The 24,310-nt window shown below is 42.7% G+C and overlaps 2 protein-coding genes across 4 annotated transcripts in view; both read left to right on the top strand.

Annotated features, from left to right (window-relative positions):
- The window catches only part of CGNL1 (cingulin like 1), a 76,937-nt gene extending 71,361 nt beyond the window's left edge, over positions 1 to 5,576 (top strand). For both annotated transcript variants that reach the window (XM_077918998.1, XM_077918997.1), the window contains exons 18-19: positions 736 to 899; positions 1,525 to 5,576. In XM_077918998.1, the coding sequence (XP_077775124.1) occupies positions 736 to 899; positions 1,525 to 1,660 (300 nt within the window). In that variant the 3' untranslated portion in view covers positions 1,661 to 5,576. The remainder of the gene's footprint in view (positions 1 to 735; positions 900 to 1,524) is intronic.
- A 6,840-nt stretch (positions 5,577 to 12,416) lies between these two features.
- The window catches only part of MYZAP (myocardial zonula adherens protein), a 61,282-nt gene continuing 49,388 nt past the window's right edge, over positions 12,417 to 24,310 (top strand). Inside the window, exons 1-2 of one of the 2 annotated variants that reach the window (XM_077918999.1) lie at positions 12,417 to 12,684; positions 18,830 to 18,919. In XM_077918999.1, the coding sequence (XP_077775125.1) occupies positions 12,601 to 12,684; positions 18,830 to 18,919 (174 nt within the window). In that variant the 5' untranslated portion in view covers positions 12,417 to 12,600. The remainder of the gene's footprint in view (positions 12,685 to 18,829; positions 18,920 to 24,310) is intronic. The other variant, XM_077919000.1, reaches the window with a different exon arrangement.

Here is a 24,310-nt window from a genome sequence, read left to right as displayed (position 1 = left end):
GGAAGAAAAGCATCACTTGGGCTAAAGTAGTTACCAAGGATTTGCCCCCCAAATTTACTTTTATTAAGTTTATAGCTCACCCTTCATCTTGGGACTGTGAGCCGCCCCAGGAACTCACTAAAGACACTAAAACCATCACAAATATCACACAATATGAACTGGCTTCCATTTTTAAGAAAAAAAGATGCTGGTAATCACCGTGAAGTTGTTACATTAAGTGCCACACTTTTAGCATTTTGGGGGTGTGTGTGCCAGTATTGCATACCCTTCAGTACCCCCAGAAGAAAGCACCGAGTACACCTCTGCTTTTACTTGTATCCAATGCCTTCTGTTCTAAAGCAGGAATTTGCCCAGAGGCTGGGACTCCCATCAAGTCCAGCCAGCCCAGCCAGTGATGATGTTGATGATGGGAGTTGCAGTCCAGCAGCATCTGATATGCACCACTTTAGTGACCCATTTATTTTCCAAAGGGTAAAATGCATACATTCAAACATACTCGGTCAAAGGGATCCCATGGAGGGTTGGTCACTTCTGGAGCAGGTCCTTCATCGGGATCCAATTCCCAACCTCTGGCAAAGGCTTTGAGCTTAAGCTTTCCTCTGACCATAAAAATAGCATTTCCCATGATTACTCCATTGCTCACATAGGCTCCATGCCCTCCATCAAGGGTTGCTGAGGATGAATGACCCCTTGGCCCGCCAAGCTCTAACTGGCCCCTTTCTTCTTATTTCTCAGCTGAGCTTGCGTTTGAAAGCAATGAAACGCCAGGTGGAGGGAGCAGAAGAAGAAATAGACAGGCTTGAGAGCACCAAGAAAAAGCTTCAGAGGGAGCTGGAAGAGCAAGTTGACTTGAATGACCAACTGCAAGGACAGCTGAATGCAATCAAAAAGGAACTCAGGTGGGAAAGGAGGAGCCTTGGGACCCAGAAAGATTTTCACCAACCCTTCCCAAGATCTGGAAAGTCACTGCTCCACTTGCCACATTGGCTATTTGCTCGTGGGTTGTATGACCCAACTCATTCTCCTCATTCTGGATCTAAGAATCTTTGTTTGGAAACCTTAACCAAGCTGATTGTCCCTGCCCCTTCCAATTTATAATTTTGGGGTTCCATGGCACTTTGGATTGGATTTCCCCCATCCCTAACATTCAGCCCTCTGCTGGGAACTAGTTTAAAATGTCCAAATTTGGAGCTTTCCCTCAAATTCCTTCCAGAAAAAATGTAGGACTTGTGTGTCATGTCAGAACCTTCACTGCTGAGTTTCCAAGGAGCTTATTTTTGTGTAAACATTCAGAGAAAGAGGAACTTTGCAGAAAGGGGCACATGCCCAAGATTGCAGTGCTCATTCTGGTGTTTCCCCCCAGGGCTGTGGAGGAGACAGTTGCACCCATTTTCCTAGCCTTGTAGGCATTGGAATGGCTCATTCAAATCAACCAGCGTCTTTAAAATACATCATGAAAGCAGTCCAAATGTTGACAGCCAGCTTATAAAGCCACACTAACATGTTTATATATTTTTGCTTTAGCAGGCACAAAAAGACCTCTAGTAAAATGCTGAATGACCTTGAAGATGACGACGATGACTTCAGCACTGATGGGGAGAGCCTTTATGAAGCACCTTCAGGATTTAAATTCTTAAAGGACGATGATATCAAAAGCTAAAAATTCAGCTGTTCCATGAGTTGTGGATGTTCAGCCTTCATTGCTGAAAAGCAATGAGCTACGGACTCTGGAAGCCAATGGCTGCAGGAATATTGGTGCTGGTTGGCATTTATCTCTCTCTCCACAGTGTGCCATTTTCAGACTTGAGATATTTCAGAAATAAACAGCCTAAAACACAAAGGATTTGCTTTCCAAACCCAAAGCTGCCTGCAGCCATAGAGAGTACACCACTAAATTAGGGTGACGTTTCTCAGCAGAAAAAAGATGGTTGCTAAAATTGTGTCCTAAGGAGCCAGCGCCTTCTGTTTCTAAGCGTGGTTAAACTGCATCCATCTGATATGGATGCTAGAGGGTTTTTTTAAAGAGAGAAAGAGGGTATTTAACTGATGTAACTAGAGGAAACTGTATAGAATGTACATATTTTAAATTAGATGTTTTAATTGATCACACTATAGCTATTTTTGTAAAGCTTCCCGTTTTTATAGAGCACATGCAAAGTACTGAAATCTCTGCTGAAATATCATACTATTTTTCAGCTTGAAAAAGCCTTACATTCCAAGTATTCAGCAAGCAAGGTTTTAGGTCTCCAAGCAAGGAAGACTCTGTGGGAGGGTTAGAAAAGCTTTTATTCCCAGGGCTCATAGAACATAAAGAGCAAGTTTTGAGCCAGAAGCATTGGATGCTGCTATTCCAGTCCTAGTCCGTGGTTTTCAGGAGTGTGCGGATGCACTCACTGTGTCTTTCATACTGATCCTGCCGTTTCAGTGAAGGAAGAGAATTTTGGGAGCTAGGTCTGCATCCCAGGAGCAATGACCTCCACAGGAATGAGCTCCCATGGATCTCAGCAAGGCTTTCCTCACATATGGAAGTACATCATCTAAATCCTCTGCTGTTCATGAAAAATGAGTTGAGAAAAAACGGTTCTCCTCTGGATTTGCAACTTATTTTTTCCTCAACAAAGCCCCCCTATTTTCAATTGGTCCGTTTCATTCTGACCCAGCAAAGCCCTTGAGAGCAAAAGAACCAGGTGAAGTGATTTCCTGCTACAGCCAGGTACAGAATCCCCGACTCTTTACTCCAGCTCTAGTGCACTCCCACTTCTGGTGTTTTAGGCTGGGTACACATGATGTTAGCCATATTCTATATGAGTCTTAGAGTTTTTGCCCAAACTGATATACTGTTGTTTGATGCATTTCCTTCAAACCAGCTTCCATCCCGATTCCGAAAACTTAAGCTGCAGTTAAGTTGAGGTGTGTACATTTGAGACAGTCATTGTGCATATGCAGATGACACCTTCATGAATAGGATTTTCTGGGGAGAGGAGAAGGGGTTGTAGGCACAGAAAACCAAACAGGTAATATGCATTAGGTGAAGACACCTCCATCCCATCTCTGGTGTGCACAGCAACATGCAAATGCAACTTGAAACACATGGGTTTGGGGGAAACAACCTCACTGTGTTTTAAGCTGCTAATGTGTACATGGCCAGTCTTGGACCAGAAGCTAAAACAAGCCACTTTGTTCTAAATGGTTTACCAGATCTACTGTTGTGGACTACAAAGAACTGCACAACAAGCATATAAGGGACAGCTATCCCACCCTGACTTTGCATTTTATCTACAGGCTTTTATAAACATGCTTTTGTGTACACTGGGGAGGCTAACCTGTGGCCCATCTGATGATGTTAGACTACAGCTCCCCTCACCATTCTTGACCATTGGCTATGCTAACTGGAGCTAATGGTAGCTGCAGCCCCACATCGTCAGGAGGGGAACAGATTAGCGAGGATTAAAAAAACACACACACACAGGTTTTATTGCAATGCCATATTGCCATCTATGCAGCTTTGGTATTCTACAAAAGGAAGCATCCTGATTCATCAAACTGCTATACGGATGAATGCTGAATTACATGAGAATTATGTTAATTATAGTAAGTGGCCAACTTTGAGGAGTTAATCAGTTTTGGAAATCCATTGCTCAAGATGTTGAGAATGAACTCCAGTTGAATGCTGCCTAGTTAGCAACAAAAACAAGTATGTCTCAGGTGTACTTGGGATTTTAAGTAACTATGGTTATAATAACAAGGAAAATCTTGGAAGCAAAAAAATGGGCATATAGGTCCAGAGTAGCACTGTTAAGGGAACAAAGATACCAATTAAGGGTAAGAAACCATTCCTGATGAAGGAAACTTTGCTTCTGTATTGGAACGGGTAGAGCAGTGTTTGTATGGCTTGAGTCTTGCATAAAAGCAATTAAGCCTCCATAATGCCTCCCATTGTGCATACATTAATAAATTCCCCACAGCCCCAAAATTGGCAGTACCCTTTAATAGGGGAAGAAGTTGCAGGGCTATAAGGAAAGTGGGCAGGGGAGGACATCAGTCTGTGAAGTTTGTTTGATCATCTAAGCAAAATCAAATCCAGGCACTGAAGATCCCCTTAGAAATGGCAGCTCCTGGGCACCAAATGAGTCATTTGGAGTGCTGCTGCAGTAGCAGCAGCAGCTGACTTTGTAGCCTGACGTTCATGCTAAGAGTTCCTAGGGGCAGGCTTCGAGAGAACTGGAATTGGGGTGCCACGGAGGTCTGAAAGAATCTGAAAGCACCCAAGTGGCTTTCCTGTGGAAGTTTGATTGGCAGAATAGTCTGGTCCATCTTATAGGGCAGCAGCTGTAGGGAATGGAAAGGGATTCTAGGTACAGTCAGAGACCAGCTTTGTATGCAGAAGAGCCCCAGTTCAGTCCCTAATCCCTCCATATGAACACAGAAAGGCGCTGCTGCTTTGGGCCAAAAGGGCCTTTCCAGTCCAGCATCCTGATCTCATTGCGATAAGCCAGATGCCTATTATGGGAAGCCCAGAAGTGGGACCTGAGCGCAACAGCACTTTCCCCACCTGCGATTCCCAGCAAGTGGAATTCAGAGGCACACTGCTTCCCACAGTGGAGGGCGAACCATGAACCATAGCCTTATCATCTGTGAATTTGTTCAATCCTCCTTTAAAGCCATCCAAGTTACTGACTCTCCTTACCTCTTCTGGGAGTGAATTCCATAGTTTAACTATGCACCGTGTAAAGAACTTTCAAAATACTTGTTATAGGTATTTCAGGTATGCGGGGGGGGGGGGGGAACCCACCTGAGATGTTGGAGAACCCATCAGAGTAGATCACACTAAGCTAGATGATACTCAATATGAGGCAACTATTTCTGTTCAAATAGGGAGGTTATACTGTGCAAATCCTGGGAAAACAAATCTGAATTATGAAACAGCACAGTATCTCATGTAACTGCATAGGAAAAGTTCTTAGTGGCTGGTGCCTGATGTTCATGAGTGAGAGGCAAGGTGGCATTTGGGGTTTTCTACCTCAAGTCAAAGAGAAATCTGCGCATACTGGTTAATAGGAATAACTTGTGCTGTAAGTGTGCAGGATTTCCAGTAGGTATTGTGGTTCCTGACAAACAATGTTCTTTTTAGTCCTCTCTCTCTCTGTTCCAGCCCATCAGCATCAACGAGAGGATTGTCACTAATATCTGTAGGAGGCAGATTGCACCATACTCGGACAGCATTTTTAGAAGGGAAAAAGAAACTGGAAGTCTATTGTGTTGACAATCAATAGAGGCTACCTCTTGTGGTTTTATGTTTGTTCTGAAACTATCGTATAGACATTATTTTACACTGGTGTTCAGCTGTCCTTCCAGAAATATACGGCAGAATCCACCAAGAGGTTCCCTTCCAAAGTCCCTGTTCATGTCAAGGATTCATGCAAGAGAAATCTCCTTGTGGACTCTGCCCATAAACTGATTCACTCAAGCCATTTGTGTGTGGGGAGGTGGGAAATCAAGTAATTTTGGCAGCTACCTCCAGATATGCTTAAACTGTATTCTGTATTCTGAAATAAAATTACATTGGCTAAATATCATCCAATTTTGGAGTCTCTTTGTGCACTTCCAAACACCCTCTTTCTCAAGAGTAGAGGCACCCAGTGGACAGTGGTAACCCAAACAGAGTTGGATCTCGAACATTGTTAAGGGTGGCAGAGTGGAAGACAGTTCAGTGGGAACTTTTATATAAGCCCCATGGAAATGGGTCAACAGGAATAGGCCTAATGGATGAATAATATTCCGTCCATCTCTTCACAATGAGAGAATGGAAGCATCCTGTGGGTTCCTGCTCTTTCTCCTTCCCTCTTTAGTGGACGCGGGTGGCGCTGTGGGTAAAAGCCTCAGCACCTAGGGCTTGCCGATTGAAAGGTCGGCGGTTCGAATCCCCGCGGCGGGGTGTGCTCCCGTTGCTCGGTCCCAGCGCCTGCCAACCTAGCAGTTCGAAAGCACCCCCGGGTGCAAGTAGATAAATAGGGACCGCTTACTGGCAGGAAGGTAAACGGCATTCCGTGTGCTGCGCTGGCTCGCCAGATGCAGCTTTGTCACGCTGGCCACGTGACCCGGAAGTGTCTCTGGACAGCGCTGGCCCCTGGCCTCTTAAGTGAGATGGGCACACAACCCCAGAGTCTGTCAAGACTGGCCCGTACAGGCAGGGGTACCTTTACCTTTACATGTTATGTCTGCACTGAGATTAACAAAAATGGTGGTAACCTTTTAATCCAGTAGCAAACTAGCTACAAGCCTCTTTTTCAAAAACTTGTTTAAAAACCAGGCATGGTTGGCAGTGGAGCTGTCATAACACTACATCAAAGCAGTGCTTTTCTTCTAGAAAAAAACATGCCAGTACATGCCTTGAGTATCCCCAGAAAATAGCACTGCATAAAACACTATGTCCTGTGTCAAAGGAGAGATTTAGTACAGTCAAACCTCGGTTTTCGAATGTCTTGGATGCCAAACAATTTGGAAGCCGAATGCTATAAACCCGGAAGTGAATGCTTCCGTTTTCAAATGACTTCTGAGGCGCATTTTTCATTTTTTCCCATTGGCTCTGCAGCCAGCCCTTTGATCCTGTTTTCGAATATTTCAGAAGTCAAACGGACTTCCAGAACAGATTACATTTGAAAACTGAGGTTCCACTGTAATAGTTAAAATGTGACAAAAGTGGAGAGGGGGGATTGATGAGGCCTTTCAAAATGAGAACCACTTAATGGACCATCTTTTTTCATGTGATGGTTTTTATGCCACTTGGCATACCTGTGCATGAAGGAGGTAACATGGCAACTGAGACAGTTGTGCAGCTACAGCAGTTGGCTGGCAAGCTGTTGTGAGAACAGAACATAATTCCTGGCCAAAGAAAATGCAAAAAAAAAAAAAAAAAAAGAGAAAAAAGGAATATAAAACAATACGATGCAAAACATTGTTTCCAACTAAGTCAGCCTCAGAATATACCTACTGTGTTGAAGGTCAACTAGCTTAAAACAGTCACGTCCATTGATTCCAGTCGGTCTACTCTGGGTATGACCCACTATGCAACATATCACTGAGTATAAAGTAAGTGATTTTATTTTAAAACAATGTCTTGAAATAAGGATACTTGACTTCTGAAACAACAATGGCATATTAGCTCTACCCAAGGAATGATGGAGAGCAGCAACGGCTGGGAAAAGATAGAGAAAACATTTTACAAGGACAGGAAGGAACACTGTGGCCAGAATAATTGTCACACAGAAGAGGAATAAAGATAGTTTGAATGCTTCACCTATAGATTTATAAATCATTTAATGTGTCAAGACAAATAGATGGTGTTAACATTGCAGTTGTCCTATAAGGGATTGTTATTTTGACTGGAATGTAATTGAGATGAATAAGATTTTGGAATGCTGAAACAAAGTAAATAATCAAACCATTGATGCTGGCACGCAGGCCACCTAAATTATATACCGGTAACTTGGCATTTGAATGATTGGGATTAGTAATTGTATTATAATTTGGCATTGTTATAATGAGGCTATCATTGGATTATTGTAATTAAAAACTAATAAAAATATTGTTAAAAGAAATAAGGATACTTTAAATAAGGATAAGCCACAGGGAGCCTCAGTTGTTGAAGGCTTCCACCTTCATCGGACATAACAACTTATGTGGTAACATAACCATGGTTAAGTCAAAGCATGGTGTGCAACCTCACTTGGAATAAGTTTCATAACCTGACTTGTGGCCAGTTCCTAAAAATGATCCATGGCCTTTAACACATCACACTAAGCCATACCATGAAAAATGTGTGGAAATAAGATTGTGTACCTTGCTGATCCGGAGAGAGTTAAGTCATGGTTTAACATTGTTATGTCTGAACCTGGACTCATAGTTATTTTTAATATTTTTGAAGCCAACAAAGAGTGGCTAGAAGGATGGATCCGTGTTGTGTGAATGGTAGGCTGGTGCTGGACCTCTTGGTCATTTCGGTTAACACATTTCAATTTAACCATGGGATGACAGAGCTGCCTGTATCTGCTTTGGAAGGTCTGTCTCAAACTCTGAAAGCTTAAGTCTGAAAATTATCTGGATCTTAGCATCTCTCCGACATATTTAAATCGGAAAATCTTGTTAGGCTGGTTATATGATTGCTTTTGGTCTGACCGTTTAACTTGGTATGTGAATCAGATCTATGTGAAATAGCCTATTTCCGTGGAAATTACAGGAGTAAATTTCCGTTTACTACTACTAAAGAGCTCACATGCAAGAGAATATTGGTTGTTGCTGAACTGTAGAACAGAATGGATGATACTTGAAAATACTAGGAAGAACTACTCAGGAGGTCACCTAACTAAGATATCTGGGTGTGTTTCCATGTTTTCTCCAGGGTAGGACCGCTCATTAAATGATGGGTGCTGCTACATACTATAGAACTTATCACAAAATGATCCCTCCTGTTGGAATAATTGTAAGTCACTTGGTTACCAGATCTCTAGTTCTTCCTTCTAAGCATATTCTCCATGCTGATATTCAGTCGTTAGAAATAAATTTTTAATAGGACAAGGAAGTGCATACATTTCTGTTGCACTCTTACACTATTAAAATTCAAGGTCACCCAATTAAGTTAATAGGCAATAGGTCCCAAACAGAAGTGAACCACCCTGTGATCTTCGGACGAAGGGCGGTATTGGTTGGCATCCGTCTGTCTCAAGAGTGCGCCTCCAGGGATGAGGTCAAAGCACTGTTAGCAGCACCAGTGACCTCCCCACTGCACAAGCCTCGGAAGTGTGTATGGAGGTCCTGGGCTGCCAGATGACAAGACCCCCACTCTCAGCCTTGCTGATGTGATCCAATGGAAAACAGAAATATGTTTGGCACCAGCTTGACGGCAGGTGTTGCTGGAAGGAGACATACAACGTACCATCCAACCATCTTAGGGACTCCACTCCGATTTGTGTTGAATTTACTCCTTAGCCTTTTCCTATCCTGAAGATATCTCCAGTGGCGTAGCATGGGGGGTGCAGGGGGGGCCGGCCGCACCGGGCGCAACATCTGGGGGTTAGGGGGTGCAAATCCACGGGTTAGGGGGTGCAAATTACTTGCCTTGCCCCGGGTGCTGACAACCCACGCTACGCCACTGGATATCTCATAAGGCAGCAGAGGTTTCGGATCAGTTTTTTCATTCTCCTAGATGGGCTACCCTCCCACGTTGACGAGCCCAATCTGCCCCACACTTTCCTCTACAGCACATGCAGAAACTGCTTTATTGACTGTTAGACCCACCTTGGTTTCGTCCACTCAATCCGCTGGAGCCTGTCTTAGCATGCATGGGAAGTCCCTAACGCACCAAGGGTTTGAGATCCATTGGCTACTCTCACCTGGTTTAGCTGGCCAGTCAAAGCCATTTCCCAGGGTGCGGTCGCTGTCACATGCTGACAGCTTATAGAAGCCACAGGTGAGAGCCGAGTGCAGGTTGGGGACCAAAGATGGGCAAACTACCCCAGAAGGAGCACAACATGTGCCCACCAGGAGTACTACCCCTCCCCTAAGGCCCCATATACTCCTAACGGCAGTATACAAATTAAATAATTTATCCACATGCTGTGCAATTAGCTAACAGAATTCACTGCCAAAGGATGTGATGATGCCCTCTAGCTCAAATAGATTTTAAAAGGATTAATGGGAAAATTCATGGGAGGAGGATTTATATAAAATTCTTTTTTGCTTGGAGTTCACAACCAGGTAGAGTGAGCAGCAGGGCAGAGTTTTACCCCCTATAGCAAACATTAGTACAGAGTTTTACCCCCTATAGCAAACATTAGTACAGATCTGGCACTGTTCATGTACACAGGTACCCAGAAAAGAAAAAAGTAGAGGGTGTGGAAGAAGTGTTTGTGGGGTTGAAATACAAAGAAACCTACAAATTCATTTCATCAAGTCCCATCCACTACTGTGGACAGAAGCAGCAGAGCAAAAATGAATATCCATGACTGAAGTAAACAGAAATGTATGACAGCTAATTTGTCATGTGTACACAAAGAAAAACTGGATCAGTGTCACACACTCCAACCAGGAAGCACCTTTAGTGTTATTGAAATGAGCATGTATAAGTTATGAATGTGCCCATTTGAAGCAAATTTGAGAGTTTCAGATTGAGACAGTATTATTAATAATATTTTTGTCCATAATTAATTTTTGTTCAATTAAAAGTATTATTAATAATGAATATTTTAATCCACAATCTATCCCCTTCAACTGATTATATACCGTAATCTGCAACTAAGCACTAAAGTGGTTTGATATTGACTGTGTCTCATCCAAGATATACTCTGATGTGCCCTACAGAACCACCAGACTTCAGATCTCTTATTCTTCTGCAATTTCCTCTCATTCCTCAACAGTAATTGGTCATCACATTTTGGATTTGATAGAATAGGAAATCATAGCCCTAAATGATTGACATCCGTTTCATTTGTTACACACACTGTTAACTGTGATACAGGGTGTGCCATGTTCTGTTCTTTCATCTGGCTTAATTACTCAATGTATATTGTAAGCGTGAATCTTAACCCTCATGCAGCAATGCTGCTATTCCTGTACTGCACATTGTTAAATGACACGTGCATATGTTTAAGCAATCTGCCTCTGCGTATTGTGAAGTTTTTTGAGTAAATGTTGGATTTGTGCCAGAACAGAGTTGAGGAAGAAGACATTTCTAACCCCTATAAAAAAGCAGTGTGTGGAACATCAAAAAGAGAAAAAATTGATCTGGTAACACAAGAATGAAATCTATAATTAGACAACAAAGTCACAATGAGCACCAAACAGAAGGAATTAGGGTTGCTTGTCTATTTACTTTATTGGCAAAGATTGGAGAAGAATGATAAGACCCCTAGAAACACAATGCTTTTCTTGCATTTATCATAGAGCTTCATTCAGAGCAATTTGGCTGCAGAAAATATTAGACTGGAAATCAAAAGACTGTTTGTACACCAATGGAAGGATCTTGTTGCTTGTCTCATTTTGAGCAATCTGATTGGATTTATGATCTTCAGTCTTTTCCATCTTTCTGAGACCAAGAACCCCTTTCAGTTGGGGCTGGGGTCCTCAACATGGTATCCAAAGGTACCCATGTATCTGTTACCTTTTCTGGTGCACACCCATTCCTCCCCACCCTCATCCCCTGGAAAATGATTTCCTATCTCTGGTTCCTACTTCTTTAACCAATTCCTGATCCACAAGAGGACTTCTTATTCCATGACTGCTAATTTTACTCAAAAGTCTTTGGTGAGGTACTTTGTCAAAACCATTTTGTAAGTCCAGGTAATGTCAATGAGATCACCTGACACTCTCAAATAACTCTAAAAAGGTTAGTGAGCCAAGATTTGCCCAAAATCAGTTTTATTGCCCCCCGTTTCTGCTCTGGTCAGGAGCTATAGGGCATGGGTAGGCAACCTAAGGCCCAGGGGCCGGATGCATGTTTTTACATGAGCAGAATGTGTCCTTTTATTTAAAATGCATCTCTGGGTTATTCGTGGGGCATAGGAATTCATTTTTTGTTGTTTTTTAAAATATAGTCTGGCCCCCCACATGGTCTGAGGGATGGTGGACCGGCCCATGGCTGAAATAGGTTAGTGATCCCTGTCATAGGGCTTTGGATGCCGAGGTAGCTATCTTGCCCCACTGCTCCTGGACTGCAGCTTTATTAAAGTACTTATAGATCCTTTTATGCCTCCCTTATTTGAGGCTCTGAAACCAAATTTAAATGCTTCTTAAAATCTAGTAGAGGAGCAACATTTGTGAGAGGTCCCTTAACGCATTCAGCCTGGCCAGGCAAGGGCAAAAATGTGCAGAGAATAAGGGTGGAATTACGCTGACCATGTATTCCTGTTGGCTACCAACAGGAATGATTAAAAATAATAGTTATTTCATGAATATTTGGGAGAAGTTATTTAAATTGCTGTTTGTGAGTGTTATGTTTTTACAGATCTTTTAACCTATTAGCTTGTACAACAACAACAACACAAATCTCCTGCCTGATTAATGGGCAAGCAACTTTTTGAGTCGATTAAAATTTCTCAGCTGCGTCGCATCACAAAACTCAGGTTTTTCTGGAATCTCACCGAGGAATCCCACTCCTGGTTTTTTTTCAGAGCTCTACGTTTGTCATGGATCGCGAGGCTCCGTTTTAAGTGGATTGAAAAGTTGAAAAACCGATTTATCGAACCCAATACTGATCACGCCCCCCCCCTCTGTCCCCGTGTCAGCAGGAGGCCTGAGGCGCCTCCGCCTCCTAGGAAGGATTTCCTTCGGGAGCCGCTTTGAGGCGCCGTCGACTCGCCTCTCCTTCCCTCGGGGGCCCTTCGGCCGCCTCCTCTCTCCGCTCCGTCCGTCCGTCCGAGCAGGCGGGCGGGCGGGCTGGAGGCGGGGAAGAGGCTGGCCGGGCCGGGCGGCTGCCTGCCACGCCCGCCGGGTCAGGAGGAGGCTGTCAGTGGCCCGTGGCCATTGCGGGAGGGAGGCGGCGCGGGGCGTGTGCGGCGGCGGAGAGAGGAGCGGAGCGGAGCGAGGCACAACTCCGCGGCGGCCGAGATGTTGCGCTACAGCTCGGGCTTGACCCTCACCACCACCACGCCGAAGAAGCCCGACGGCCAGGGCGGCCCTGCCCAGAGAAAGGTGAGCGGCTTCGCTTGCGGGCAGCCGGGACGGGGCAACGAAACAGCGCACGGCGATAAAGGGAGCCCCAAAGCGGCGGCCCCGAGGGGTCTCTGCGAGGTGTCGGAGGCAGGGGCGCAACTTACCTCAGGAACTGGAGGCGCATGCGCGAAGCGAGTTCCCTCAGGGGCGAAAAAAGGCGGGAAGGGCGTCGAGGCGAAACCTCGGGGGAAATGGGAGCCGCCTCAGCCGCTGATCCCCGCATGGCTTCCTTAGCGCTGTTTTGGGCCTGGGTGCCTTGAAGGCAGGACCCCTGCCCTCTAGGGGTTGCTGGACTCCAACGCCCATCAGCCCCACCCAGTATGGTTCATGGGGTGGTGGGGTCCTGCAACATCTGGAGGGCTAGAGGTTGAGGAAGGGCTGGCCAAGGTGGTTTTGTTCTGTACCCCTTACCTGCGCCAAGATGCCCTTGCTCCATAAAAGGGATAATCTTGCTTTACCCCAGAGTCATAGAATGGTATGGTAAGGTAAAAGGTAAATGACCCCAGGATAGTTAAGTCCAGTGAAAGGCGACTATGGGGTGCGGCGCTCATCTCTCTTTTGGGCTGAGGGAGCCGGTGTTTGTCTGCAGGCAGCTTTCCGGGTAACGTGGCCAGCATGACTAAACCACTTCTGGTGCAACGGGACACTGTGATGAGTGCCAGAGTGCATGGAAATACTATTTACCTTCCCGCCACAGTGGTACCTGTTTATCTACTTGCACTTGTGTGCTTTTGAACTGCTAGGTTGGCAGAAGCTGGGGCAGAGCAGTGGGGAGCTCACCACCATCGTGCAGATTTGAACTGTTGACTTTCTGATCGGCCAGCCCAAGTGGTTCAGTGGTTTAGACCGCAGCGCCAGGGACCACGAGGGTCATCTAGTCCAACCCCCTGAAACACAGGAATATTTTGTCCAACGTGGGGCTAGAACCCACAAGTCTGAGATTAAGCGTCTCATGCTCTACGGATTGAATTATCCTGCATCATAATATACTTACTTTCAAAAAAAGAAAAGAAGTAGTAGCATGTATTGGTCCCTCACAACAGCTTTAAGATGGAAATATGGATATTGGTGTATGATATGTTATGCCTTTTGTGGAGAAAGTGGATACAGACAAGTTTCCCCCTCTCTTTCAAGACACACCTTGCCTCAGATGGCACAAACCAGACTCTGGCTTCTTTTTGTTTCCGGGGTTGAGCAGTGTGAGGAGCGTCTTAGGACTTCTGAGAAGCTGGCACCAGAACTCTGCTGTTTCACATTAAACGGTCTATAGCTTGTTTTAAACTGCATTTTATATGACATGCAAAGCAGGACGCTGTCACAAGGCCTGGTGATGGTCTGTGGCTCAGATGGCTTTGAAGGGCAATTTCACAAATTCACAGAGGCCTAGGAGGAAATGCCTATTTATTTATTTATTTATTTATAGAAATATTTATATACCACTATGTGAAAAACCAAACCAAAGCCCAAAGTGGTTTACACCAGTAAAACAAAGCCGTACAATAAAAACCATATTAAAACGTTAAAAACAGAGATCAATTAGCCATTGCGGAGAGAGGCATTCTTAACTGTTTGTGTAGGCCTGGGGGAATAGAAAAGTTTTCAGTAGGTGTTTAGAAGTTGGCACAGAAGGTGTCTGCTGAATCTCTCTTGTAGAGTGTTCCACAGGGTTGACACCAAAGGCTCGATTTCTCTTCTTGTCAACTGAGCGTTGACAACGATGCTCCTGTAGGTGATCTCAATGATCGAGCTGGGATATAAGGGTTCAGGTGATCCCTGAGGTAACCTGGACCTAAGTTCTTTAGGGCTTTGTAAATTAATAATAGATGGATGACCTTTTGGAGCCTCCAAACTTGAAGCAGTCTACCACTGATTACCAAATACAAGGGAGCAACAGTAGGGGAGCATTGTTGTCTTCATGCTGTGCTGGTGGGTTTTCTTGAGGCATCGGGTTGGCTGTTGTAGGAAGCAGGATGCTGGACAAGACGGCTGGATTCACCATGGTCTCATCCAGCATGTCAGTTTCTGAGCATGTGCAGACTGCTCTGCCTTCTTCTGAAAGGTACCATTTTAAAGAAATAACAATGAGTCAAACTCAGAATTTTGCATTCTCTCTCTACATTTATTCTGGCAAAGAAACAAAATAATGGCCATTCCTGTAAAATTTTGGCTTGTTGGCAGCCTCCCCTAAAATGTAGAAGGTGTAAATTATGTGTTTGTAGAGAAAGTAATTTACTATGGTTGGCATGGGTGTATCATTGAAGAGGATTAACCTCAAAGCTCAGCATATATCTAAGGAAGTATACATGAATGCATGTGAGTTGGCTTGAGAAACCTGCTAAGTGGCTGCACTCCAGGATCTCTTGCAGCATCACTGAAGATGTTTAGATTTGAGAGTCTGATTCTGTGCTGTTTTGTTTGTGCACCTCCAAAGTGTTGCTTTGAGCAGCTGATGTGATTGGGCCAACCTGGTGCCATGCAAATATTTTATTAATCTGTGTTGTAGTGGATTATGTGCTGGACCTATGCTGGAATCCCTGTTTGTTGATGACGCTCACTGGGTGCCCTTAGGCCAGTTATCTGCTTTCTTACTTTTACCTATCTCAGCTATCTCAGAGGATTGGTGTGAAGATAACATGTGCTCTCCATCTTAGGCCCTTTGGTGAAAGAATTGATTTAAAAAGTAATAATAAAAAGGATCTGAGTACTGTAGTTACATTTTTAGTTCCACCCTGAAAGGCATGAACCCAGTGTTACTCGTAGCCATTGATTGAGCTTTCCTTTATGTAATTGTCTAAGCCCATTTTCAAGTTGTCTTAGGCTGTGAACACATGACTGCTTTATCTGGCTCCAGTGCGCTCCCAATGCTAATGTTTGAATCTGAGTACGTATGACATTAGTCACAATGCATAGGCTTTGTATAGTTTGTTGAGAAATATTGCTGTTTGATACATTTCCCCTCAAACCAACTTCCATCTGATTTGAAAATGTAAACTCCTGTTAAGATGAGGTGTGTACATTTCAGACATCCATTGCACATGCGCAGATGACAGCACATGCACAGATTATGGCTTTACTGAATAGGAGTTTGGTGTGTGTGTAAGTAACAAAACAGGTAATGGTGTGTTCTGCAAGTAAAAATACAACTTGAAATGCATCAAGGGGGAACAACTTTGCTGCATTTTAAGGTCAAATGTGAACATAGCCTAAACCAGTGACCCGTCTTGCAGTGATAAATTCCACCACACATGTCTTAATCTGTGTGTCTCTTTTACTGTCTTGGTCAAAGAATTTGGAGGGCTGCCTTTAGCCTTCTGAGAGAAGTTACTCAAAATGCACCTGTTCAGTAAAGCAAATGTAAAATAAATTGTTAGTTAAAAGTACTTTGACTACTGTAAATTTTCTCCAGAGTTACTCATTCCTCCATTATGCATCCATACTTCTGGATTCATTTCAAGGTAACCTGGCCACAGCTGCAATCCTATTCCCCCACCCCTGCCCCTGACTTAATGTGACTAGAAATGCAGAAGTGTTGGGTTCACAGCACATTTTTAAACCTGATTGGATTTAATTTGTACCTGTATGCTTTAGAATGTGTGCTTATGATGTGTGCCGGGTACAACACATTTGTTTTGCTGAAGCATCAGTTTATTATTTTTAGTGTGGTCCAAAATACGTACAGTATTTTCCTGAGTCTGAAGAGAAGTTGGTTGTAAGATTGATATTAACAGAGAATGGTCAGCATAGAGGCATTAGATTTAGCTACTAAGAACTTGGGTCCTTCACCAAGAATGTTGTTATTCATACATTATGGGTTTTTTTAAGTGTGTACCTAATAAGTTTGAAGTGGAAACAAGCAGGAACTAGAGGGATAAAACTTGTGTTGGCATAAAAGTGTATCATGTGTTTGCACACTCAGGAATCTAGGCTTGGTTGTAGCTCTTTGTGAAGTGTGCTTCCAGAAATAAACTCAGGTTTGCTGCTGCTTAATGAATGAAATGGCCCTAAAGGAATGAGGCAACAAGGATGATGTTGCTGCTATCTTGGATACTGGCAATTATCACTTCGAAACATTAACTAAAACTATGTAAATTATTTCTGAAATGTTTCATAAACCAGATTAAGATCGTGGCTCTTTAATGCTGTGTTAAAACACTGGTAGATCTAATGAAAGGGCTGTTAAAACAGTCATCCTCCTAAATAGCTTTTCCACTAATTTGATAGTGTAGGCTGTTATCATTCCAGGATGCACATTCTTTGTATGCTGTAGGGGACAGAAAACTGAGATCAGCTGATAACACTTGCTATTACAAAGCCATTATTATGTTTTGGAACACCTGCTATCTCTATTCATGTAGCAAAGCAACACTCATAGGTTCAATTTTAATAAAAATAGTGGAATGTTAACACGTCTCATGCAGTAACATAATGTCAAGCAAAATTTGATCCCAAGAAGTAAAAATACTGGGGCAGGAAAATTCAGACCTAGGGGCCAAATGTGGCCCTACAGGCCTTCCAATCCGGCTCTTGCAATTCTTTCTTCTCTACATTATCTCTTTAGTCACAGCCCCTCTCTCCAGTCCACACCACTCATTGGCCCTGCTTTGCTCTGCCCTTTAATGTCTTTGCCTGGAATATGTCCTTTAACTCTCAAAATGCCTCTTGCTTATTTGGACGGAGGACAGAGTGAGCTTTGTGAATGTATGTGGAAACTACCTTACAGTACAGTGGTAAAATTTCCATTCATTGCTCTTCCCGCTTTTGCTTCTGGTCTCACCCACCACTGGCATGTTGCCCCTGGGAGGCTGTCTAGAAGGGAATTTAGCTGTCAGTATGAAAAAGTTCCTTCACCCCTATCTTAACGTGTTATTTTATGTAAATATGTAATATGTAAATATTACAGCAGGGGTCAGCAAACTTTTTCAGCAGGGGGCCGGTCCACTGTCCCTCAGACCTTGGGGTGGGGGGACAGACTATATTTTGAAAAAAATATATGAACGAATTCCTATGACCCACAAATAACCCAGAGATGCATTTTAAATAAAAGCACACATTCTACTCATGTAAAAACACCAGGCAGGCCCCACAAACAACCCAGAGATACATTTTAAATAAAAGGACACATTCTACTCATGTTAAAACACTCTGATTCCCGGACCATCCGCGGGCCGGATTTAGAAGGCGATTGGGCCGGATCTGGGCCCCTGGCCTTAGTTTGCCTATCCATGTGTTACAGTATCACAATACGTGTTCTCAGTTTATCTTATTGTGTCTTGAAAAAATATACTGAAAACCATTTCAAAATGTTTGCTCACCAAAATGAAAGCAGTGAGAAACAAAGTTTTTCAGAGGAGTAAGGCTCTTCCTTCCAGCACTGCTGTGTGATTTTTAATGTATTTTCTCTGGTATACTGTAATTAACTTTCCCCCCACCTAGTTCAGTCTCTATTTATAAAAGATGAAAGACTCATCATTACCAACAATGGAGGAATGGTTATTAAAATTATCAGACTTAGCTGAGATAGCGAAATTGACATGTTTAATCAGAAAAAAGTCATTGTTAACATTTACTAAAGACTGGAAGCCTCTCATAGACTTTTTGCGTGAAAAAGAAATAATGACATTTGGGTTTAAAGGCTGCAGTTTATAGAAAGTATTTTTCTCTTTCTCTGTTTTAATCCTTCTATCTCTCTTTCTCTCTTCTTTTTTCCTTTTCTATCCATCTTTTCCTCTTCTTTCCCTCTGGATCTATGTTTTTATTTTACTTAGATTAACTTTTTAGTTTGGAGAAAAAGGTATTTGATAATTATCTTTGTATCACTCTTTATAAAATCTAATAAAATTTATTCAATTTTTAAAATAAATTTGCAAATACCTGTTGTCCATGAGAATATTGTTATAGTAATAATTCCATTTGCCATGGAATGAGTTTGACTTATGGAGAAAACTGTTGCTTGTAGATAGCCCTGCTTTCGACCCTCCCTTGTCTTTCAACAGTATTTAATAATTTCTGTTTTTCTTGTTCCCTGAAGTAAACAAGCTATCCCTTAGAAAGTTACTTTTCATTCTTTTCACAAAGACAGTAATGTTTTTAATATACTGAAAGAAGAGCTTTGTCTTTCTTCTAGGGAAATGTGTGTCGGCTACGCTTGACCCTGCCCCCTGAAGAAAACTCGCTTTCTCAGGAAATTAAAAATAAGACTGAAAGGACAAAAAAGGTAAGTTAACGAAATTTTGCTGATGTTTGCTTTACCCCTGTAAATATTAATCCATCTAAAAAAAAGTCAGATGAGTCTCTTGGTATGCACTGAAAAACAAGTTCTAGAAATCTGCACTACACATCACAGATTTTGCAAATGGAGTAAATTTTGGTGGTTTACAAAATTACCAATTGTTTTATTGGAAGGCATGCCCCCCCCCCGGTTCCTTTTTGGGCAAAACTAAGACCAAAGTGCATATCCATATTACATTGTTCACTCTTTTTAAAAAGCATGCATAAGCTGGCCAACTTTATTCTGAAGGAAAAGCAAGCAGAGCTGCAGCAGGACATGGGAACTAGGTGATTATGCCAACAGAAATAGTGGGTTTTAAGGAGGAATGTGAAGTAAGTAAGAGGTATCTCTCTTACTTTGTTGTTGTTGTTTAGTCGTTTAGTCGTGTCCGACTCTTCGTGACCCCATGGACCAGAGCACGCCAGGCACCTCTGTCCTCCACTACTTCCCGCAGTTTGGTCAAACTCATGCTGGTAACCTCGAAAACACTATCCAACCATCTCGTCCTCTGTCGCCCCCTTCTCCTTGTGCCCTCCATCTTTCCCAGCATCAGTGTCTTCTCCAGGGAGTCTTCTCTTCTCATGAGGTGGCCAAAGTACTGGAGCCTCAGCTTCACGATCTGTCCTTCCAGTGAGCTCTCTCTTACTTACACCTGTGTAATGGGAGCAATTCTAGGCATATGACAGAGCAAGGGAGTGAGGGTACTTGGTTTTAAGACCTAGGATTCAGAAGTGCTATGGCTGTCTTAATAGTAGGATTTGAGTCACTGCCAGTTCAAATGTGGTTAAATCATGAATCTACTAGTGACCTTAGGGAGCTATTGTTCTCTCTGCACCAGTACCTGATTAGTAATATGGGGATAATAATTCTATAGTATAGGACTGTTGTAAATATACAAAATGTTAATATGTTACATGAGCATGAAGTATTATTATTTACACTGATAAATAGTAATACAATGATCCAGAATTAAATATAACAATCCATAACATTCTACAGCAAAATATAAAATCATCATAATAAACAATATTCTGATAAAAGCCATCTACTTAACTCCTCAGAAAAGCCAATCTGTGCCCCCAGCTCAGTCAGCAATTTTAAAATTCCCTCCCGTATCTGTGTTGTCTCTAAACATTAATTAAAAGCTGTGAATTCCACGGTTCCTCTTCAGATGTGGCTGCAGTGCTGTGTTGTCAGACAAGTGCTGTGCTAGACCTTCTGTTAGTGATGCTGTTGGCCAGTTGACAGCTGTAAATCCTCAGAGTTTTCAGTTAGGGCCCTGCCCAGTGTTAGTACTGTAGCATAAATTTTCAGTCAGCATCTTCTGACTTTTTGGGCACAACTAATTGCAACTCAGAAAATATGTAATTAGGATCTTGGTAATTAGGATTTCCTGTGGGAGCCCCGATTGGATCTGGGGGAGGTTTTTGGTTCCTACCCCTACTTTTATTCCTTGTGGTGCTTTCCTGGTTTAAATCCTCTCCATCTGTCCTTTGCCCCATGGGAAGAAACATGCAGGTGTCCATATGCACCTGTATGCATTTCCCTGTAATGAAAAAAATAGTAGCTGGAGGGGTGTAATTGAAACTGGGGTGCATGAAGGAAAGAGTTAATCCTACACTCATAGATCCAGTGTGGGAACTTGCGTATAAGAACTTTTATATGCAGAAATGGGTATGGTGCTGAATGTGCAAGGCACAGGTGACACACTTCTCTCCCTGCCCCCATGGCCTTCATTGCAAAGTGAGGCTCACAAAGAGGTGAAGCAACGTCAAAAGCTTAGTAATAGCTCTATTATCATCACACCCACAATTTCACAAGGCCATATGGAAATAGCTGTACTCTATAAATGCCAGGGTAGGTTTTGAAATGGGGCTGGGCTTCATTCTTTTGAGGCACAGTGTCAGGCTGGTGGTTCAGTGGCACTAACTGGATGACCCTGCCAAACAACTGTTGTAAGCTGATCAGCACATTTTATTTAACCATTACATGCCTCATTGTCTTCATGACTAAATGTGCTTTGTGAGATGCCAGAGTTGTCTGTGATGGATGACAGCCTTGCAAATAAGTTCACAGAAACTACTAGCTCAGATAAAACAATGGCTAAAACAATGTGTCACAACAACAGCCAGGACAAAAAAAGAACCAGCTTTCTTTCTCTATGCTTGTCACCAATTCTTATTTGCCATGGGCAAGAAGTTACTAAAAAGCCACATAGGCCAAGCTAAATGTGATGAGGCAGCAACATTGTTATCCACTAGTCTGGCCTGTGAACATATGAAGGGTTTATGTGTCGTTTGCTTTTAACATGAAATTGAAAGTGTATGAGGCAGAGCCATAGCTGGGGGAGGGGGGCTAGCCATATTTTTTGCCCCGGGTGAGAGGCTCCGAGCCTGTTTCTGTGTGTATGCAAGTGTGTGTGTGTGCACGCACGCATGCGCGCCAAGCTGGGTGCCCCCACCCTTTTTGTGCTCAGTTGCATCTAGGAATATTCTCACTGGAATTCTCCCCAATATTTGAATGTGTTTTTATATTTTATATATGTTGTGAGACACTTTGTAGAGCATGGTTCTTTAAAAAATGAATTGAAAATCTTGTTAATTAATAACTCATTTCTGGGGATGCTGCTGAGCTGGAATTTTTAATAAAGGGTAGTTAAATATAAAATGAATAAGAATAATTTGCTTTGAGCAGCAGAGTGCTAAGGCAGGAAAGGGGAAAGGTTTTGTTCCATTTCATGGGTTGTGGACGGGACAGGATACTAATTTCTGTTTCTGGGAGAAAAGCAATAGAGAGGTAACAAAAAGGGCAGAGAAAGGTACCATTGTTTTATGTATGCTTAGTGTGACATTGCTAAGGAAAGTGCATTGGCAGTACCAGCGCATAAAAAGATAGACCTTTGCTCTGCTTAATATCTGCTCTGGAAGGATTTAGTTTTTTAATAAGGCAAGGCTGGGAAGCTTCCTCTAAAACATGTTTCAGTTATGCCAAGTACATGTTCAAAAATGTTCTAAAGTTTATATGCCTCATTTTGAACAGTATTTTTCAAAGCTTGTGGCTTGAAAGCTAACCCTCTTCCATTGATTACAATCCAGTGATTGTAAGCATAGAACAAGGCTTTTGCTTATTTTTCCAAGCTGCAGCTCAGCTGCCTTTATATTTGTAGGTATCTGAAAACTCTGTTTGTGATGTGGCATTGTGTCTATAAGAGTGATAAAGAAAAATGTTAACTTTGGATGTGGATCTTCCTTTCTTGCTTCTTTGGCTCCGGGCCAGCATGATTTCTAAAATGTAGATGTAAACTAACAGGCATGGTTGGAAAGCTTTCACAATGGCCCTTATGGACTACTGGCTGTATTTGCATATAAACCATGGTTTCTTTTAGCCATGGTTTATTCAATAACCTATAAGTCATCTCATAGGCAAATTGGCTTGTTTCAACAACAACACCAACAATACCCCATTCATCTGGCTGGGTTTCCCCAGCCATTCTGGGCGGCTTAGAGCATATCTAAAAACATAAAACATCAAGTGTTAAAAACCTCCTGAAACAGGGCTACCTTCAGATGTCTTCTAAAATTTGTTTAATTCTTTATCTCCTTGACATCTGAAGGGAGGGCATTCCACAGGGAGGGCGCCACTACCAAGAAGGCCATCTGCCTGGTTTTCCAGCTACTGATGTCTCATGCTTTTGTAACTTGGTGAGTGTCTGAGATGAGGTGGACAAACAAGCCATGGTTAAGGAATGCTGTTGGGTTCGGAAACAAACCACATTTTGTTAATGTTAAAACTAACCACATTTTGGCTTAACAAACCATGGGTTAGCATTATGTGTGAACCAGGAGACTGTCAAACATTTAGCAGTCAGGGAGCTAAATGAAAGTCCTCTGAGGGATCAGTAACTAGTTTAAAATATACAAAAGAGGAAGGGATCAATGTTGGCCCATAGGAAAAACTCACAAATCCACATTTGGGCAATACCTTTATTAAATCAATCAAAACGTTACAGAAAAGTTTACAAGTTTCAAGTTTTCCAGAACTTTTAATCAGCCTAGATGGTAAGCAAAATGTGGGGAGGGGAGAGAAGAGAAGAAATGGCAGATGTTGCAAGAACAGGAAGTGCAGAATAGGAATAAACAGGCACATTTCACAATGGACGGAAGTAAACAGCAGAGTTCCCATGGGATCTTTGTGCTAAGGCCAGTGCTATTCAACTTAGAAATGATCTAAAATCAGGATTGTAGTGAGGTAGCCATTGTGCTGGGCTGAATATCTTCAGTTTTCACCAACTTCTTTGGAAAGAGAAGGGACCTGTAGTACAATCTTATACATGTCTACTCAATAGTAAGTCCTATTGGGCAGAATCCAAGTAGATAGATCTGGTAGCACATTGATTTTCTTGCACAATGGCACTTCCCCTTCCTCTCCTCTTCATGTTTCCCCCACCTCTCCAGATCCCCTCCGGAGGGTTGGAATAACCCCCAGAACAGATATAGGGGCTATGGGGAGAGGAGGGGAAACTGAAGTTTCCTTTGCATAACCAAATGTCATTTGGTCAACCAAATTGTGCAAGCAATGGGTACCCCTCAAAGGGGTACTACGTTTGAGTTCAATGACTTACTCCAAGGTTATTGCCTATAAGGATTGCAGCTTTAAGGAGGATAAATGACAGTCTACTGCACTTTTGCAAAACCTAGGGTTTCGACATGGAAAAGTATGATTTCTAAGGTGCGCTGTGCAAGAAATGTGTCTGTGTTTGATTTAGCACACACATTCTTGGAAGTTATTTCCTGACAGATTTCCCCCTGTTTGTTACTCCCTGTCATTGTTCAAAAGTCCCATTGTTCTAGTTGCATTTTGCAACAGGGAATTTCATTAGCATGAGCAGTTTCTGAGCTCTGAGTGCAGTACTGCGCCTAAGATTTCAGATTAAAACTGCAGAGTGGAAGGAGCTTCCTGCAGCCAATCAGAAGCCGCACTTTGGTTTCCAAACGTTTTGGAAGTCGAACGGACTTCTGGAACGGATTCTGTTCGACTTCCGAGGTACGACTGTAGAAGGTGAACACTCTTCATGACAGTACAGTGGTACCTTGGTTTAAGAACAGCTTAGTTTATGAACAACTTGGATTAAGAACGCTGCAAACCCGGAAGTAGGTGTTTTGGTTTGTGAACTTTGCCTTGGAATAAGAACATATTTTGCTTCCTGTTGAGTGTGTTCCATTTGTAAATTGAGTCCCCCGATGCTATGGGAAAGCACACCTTGGTTTAAGAATGCTTTGGTTTAAGAACGGATTAAGTTCATAAACCAAGGTAAAGGGACCCCTGACCATTAGGTCC

The sequence above is a fragment of the Podarcis muralis genome, chromosome 14, assembly GCF_964188315.1.
Source record: "Podarcis muralis chromosome 14, rPodMur119.hap1.1, whole genome shotgun sequence".
In the NCBI taxonomy this organism is placed as follows: Eukaryota; Metazoa; Chordata; class Lepidosauria; order Squamata; family Lacertidae; genus Podarcis; species Podarcis muralis.
This window is presented reverse-complemented; position numbering and strand designations above follow the sequence as displayed.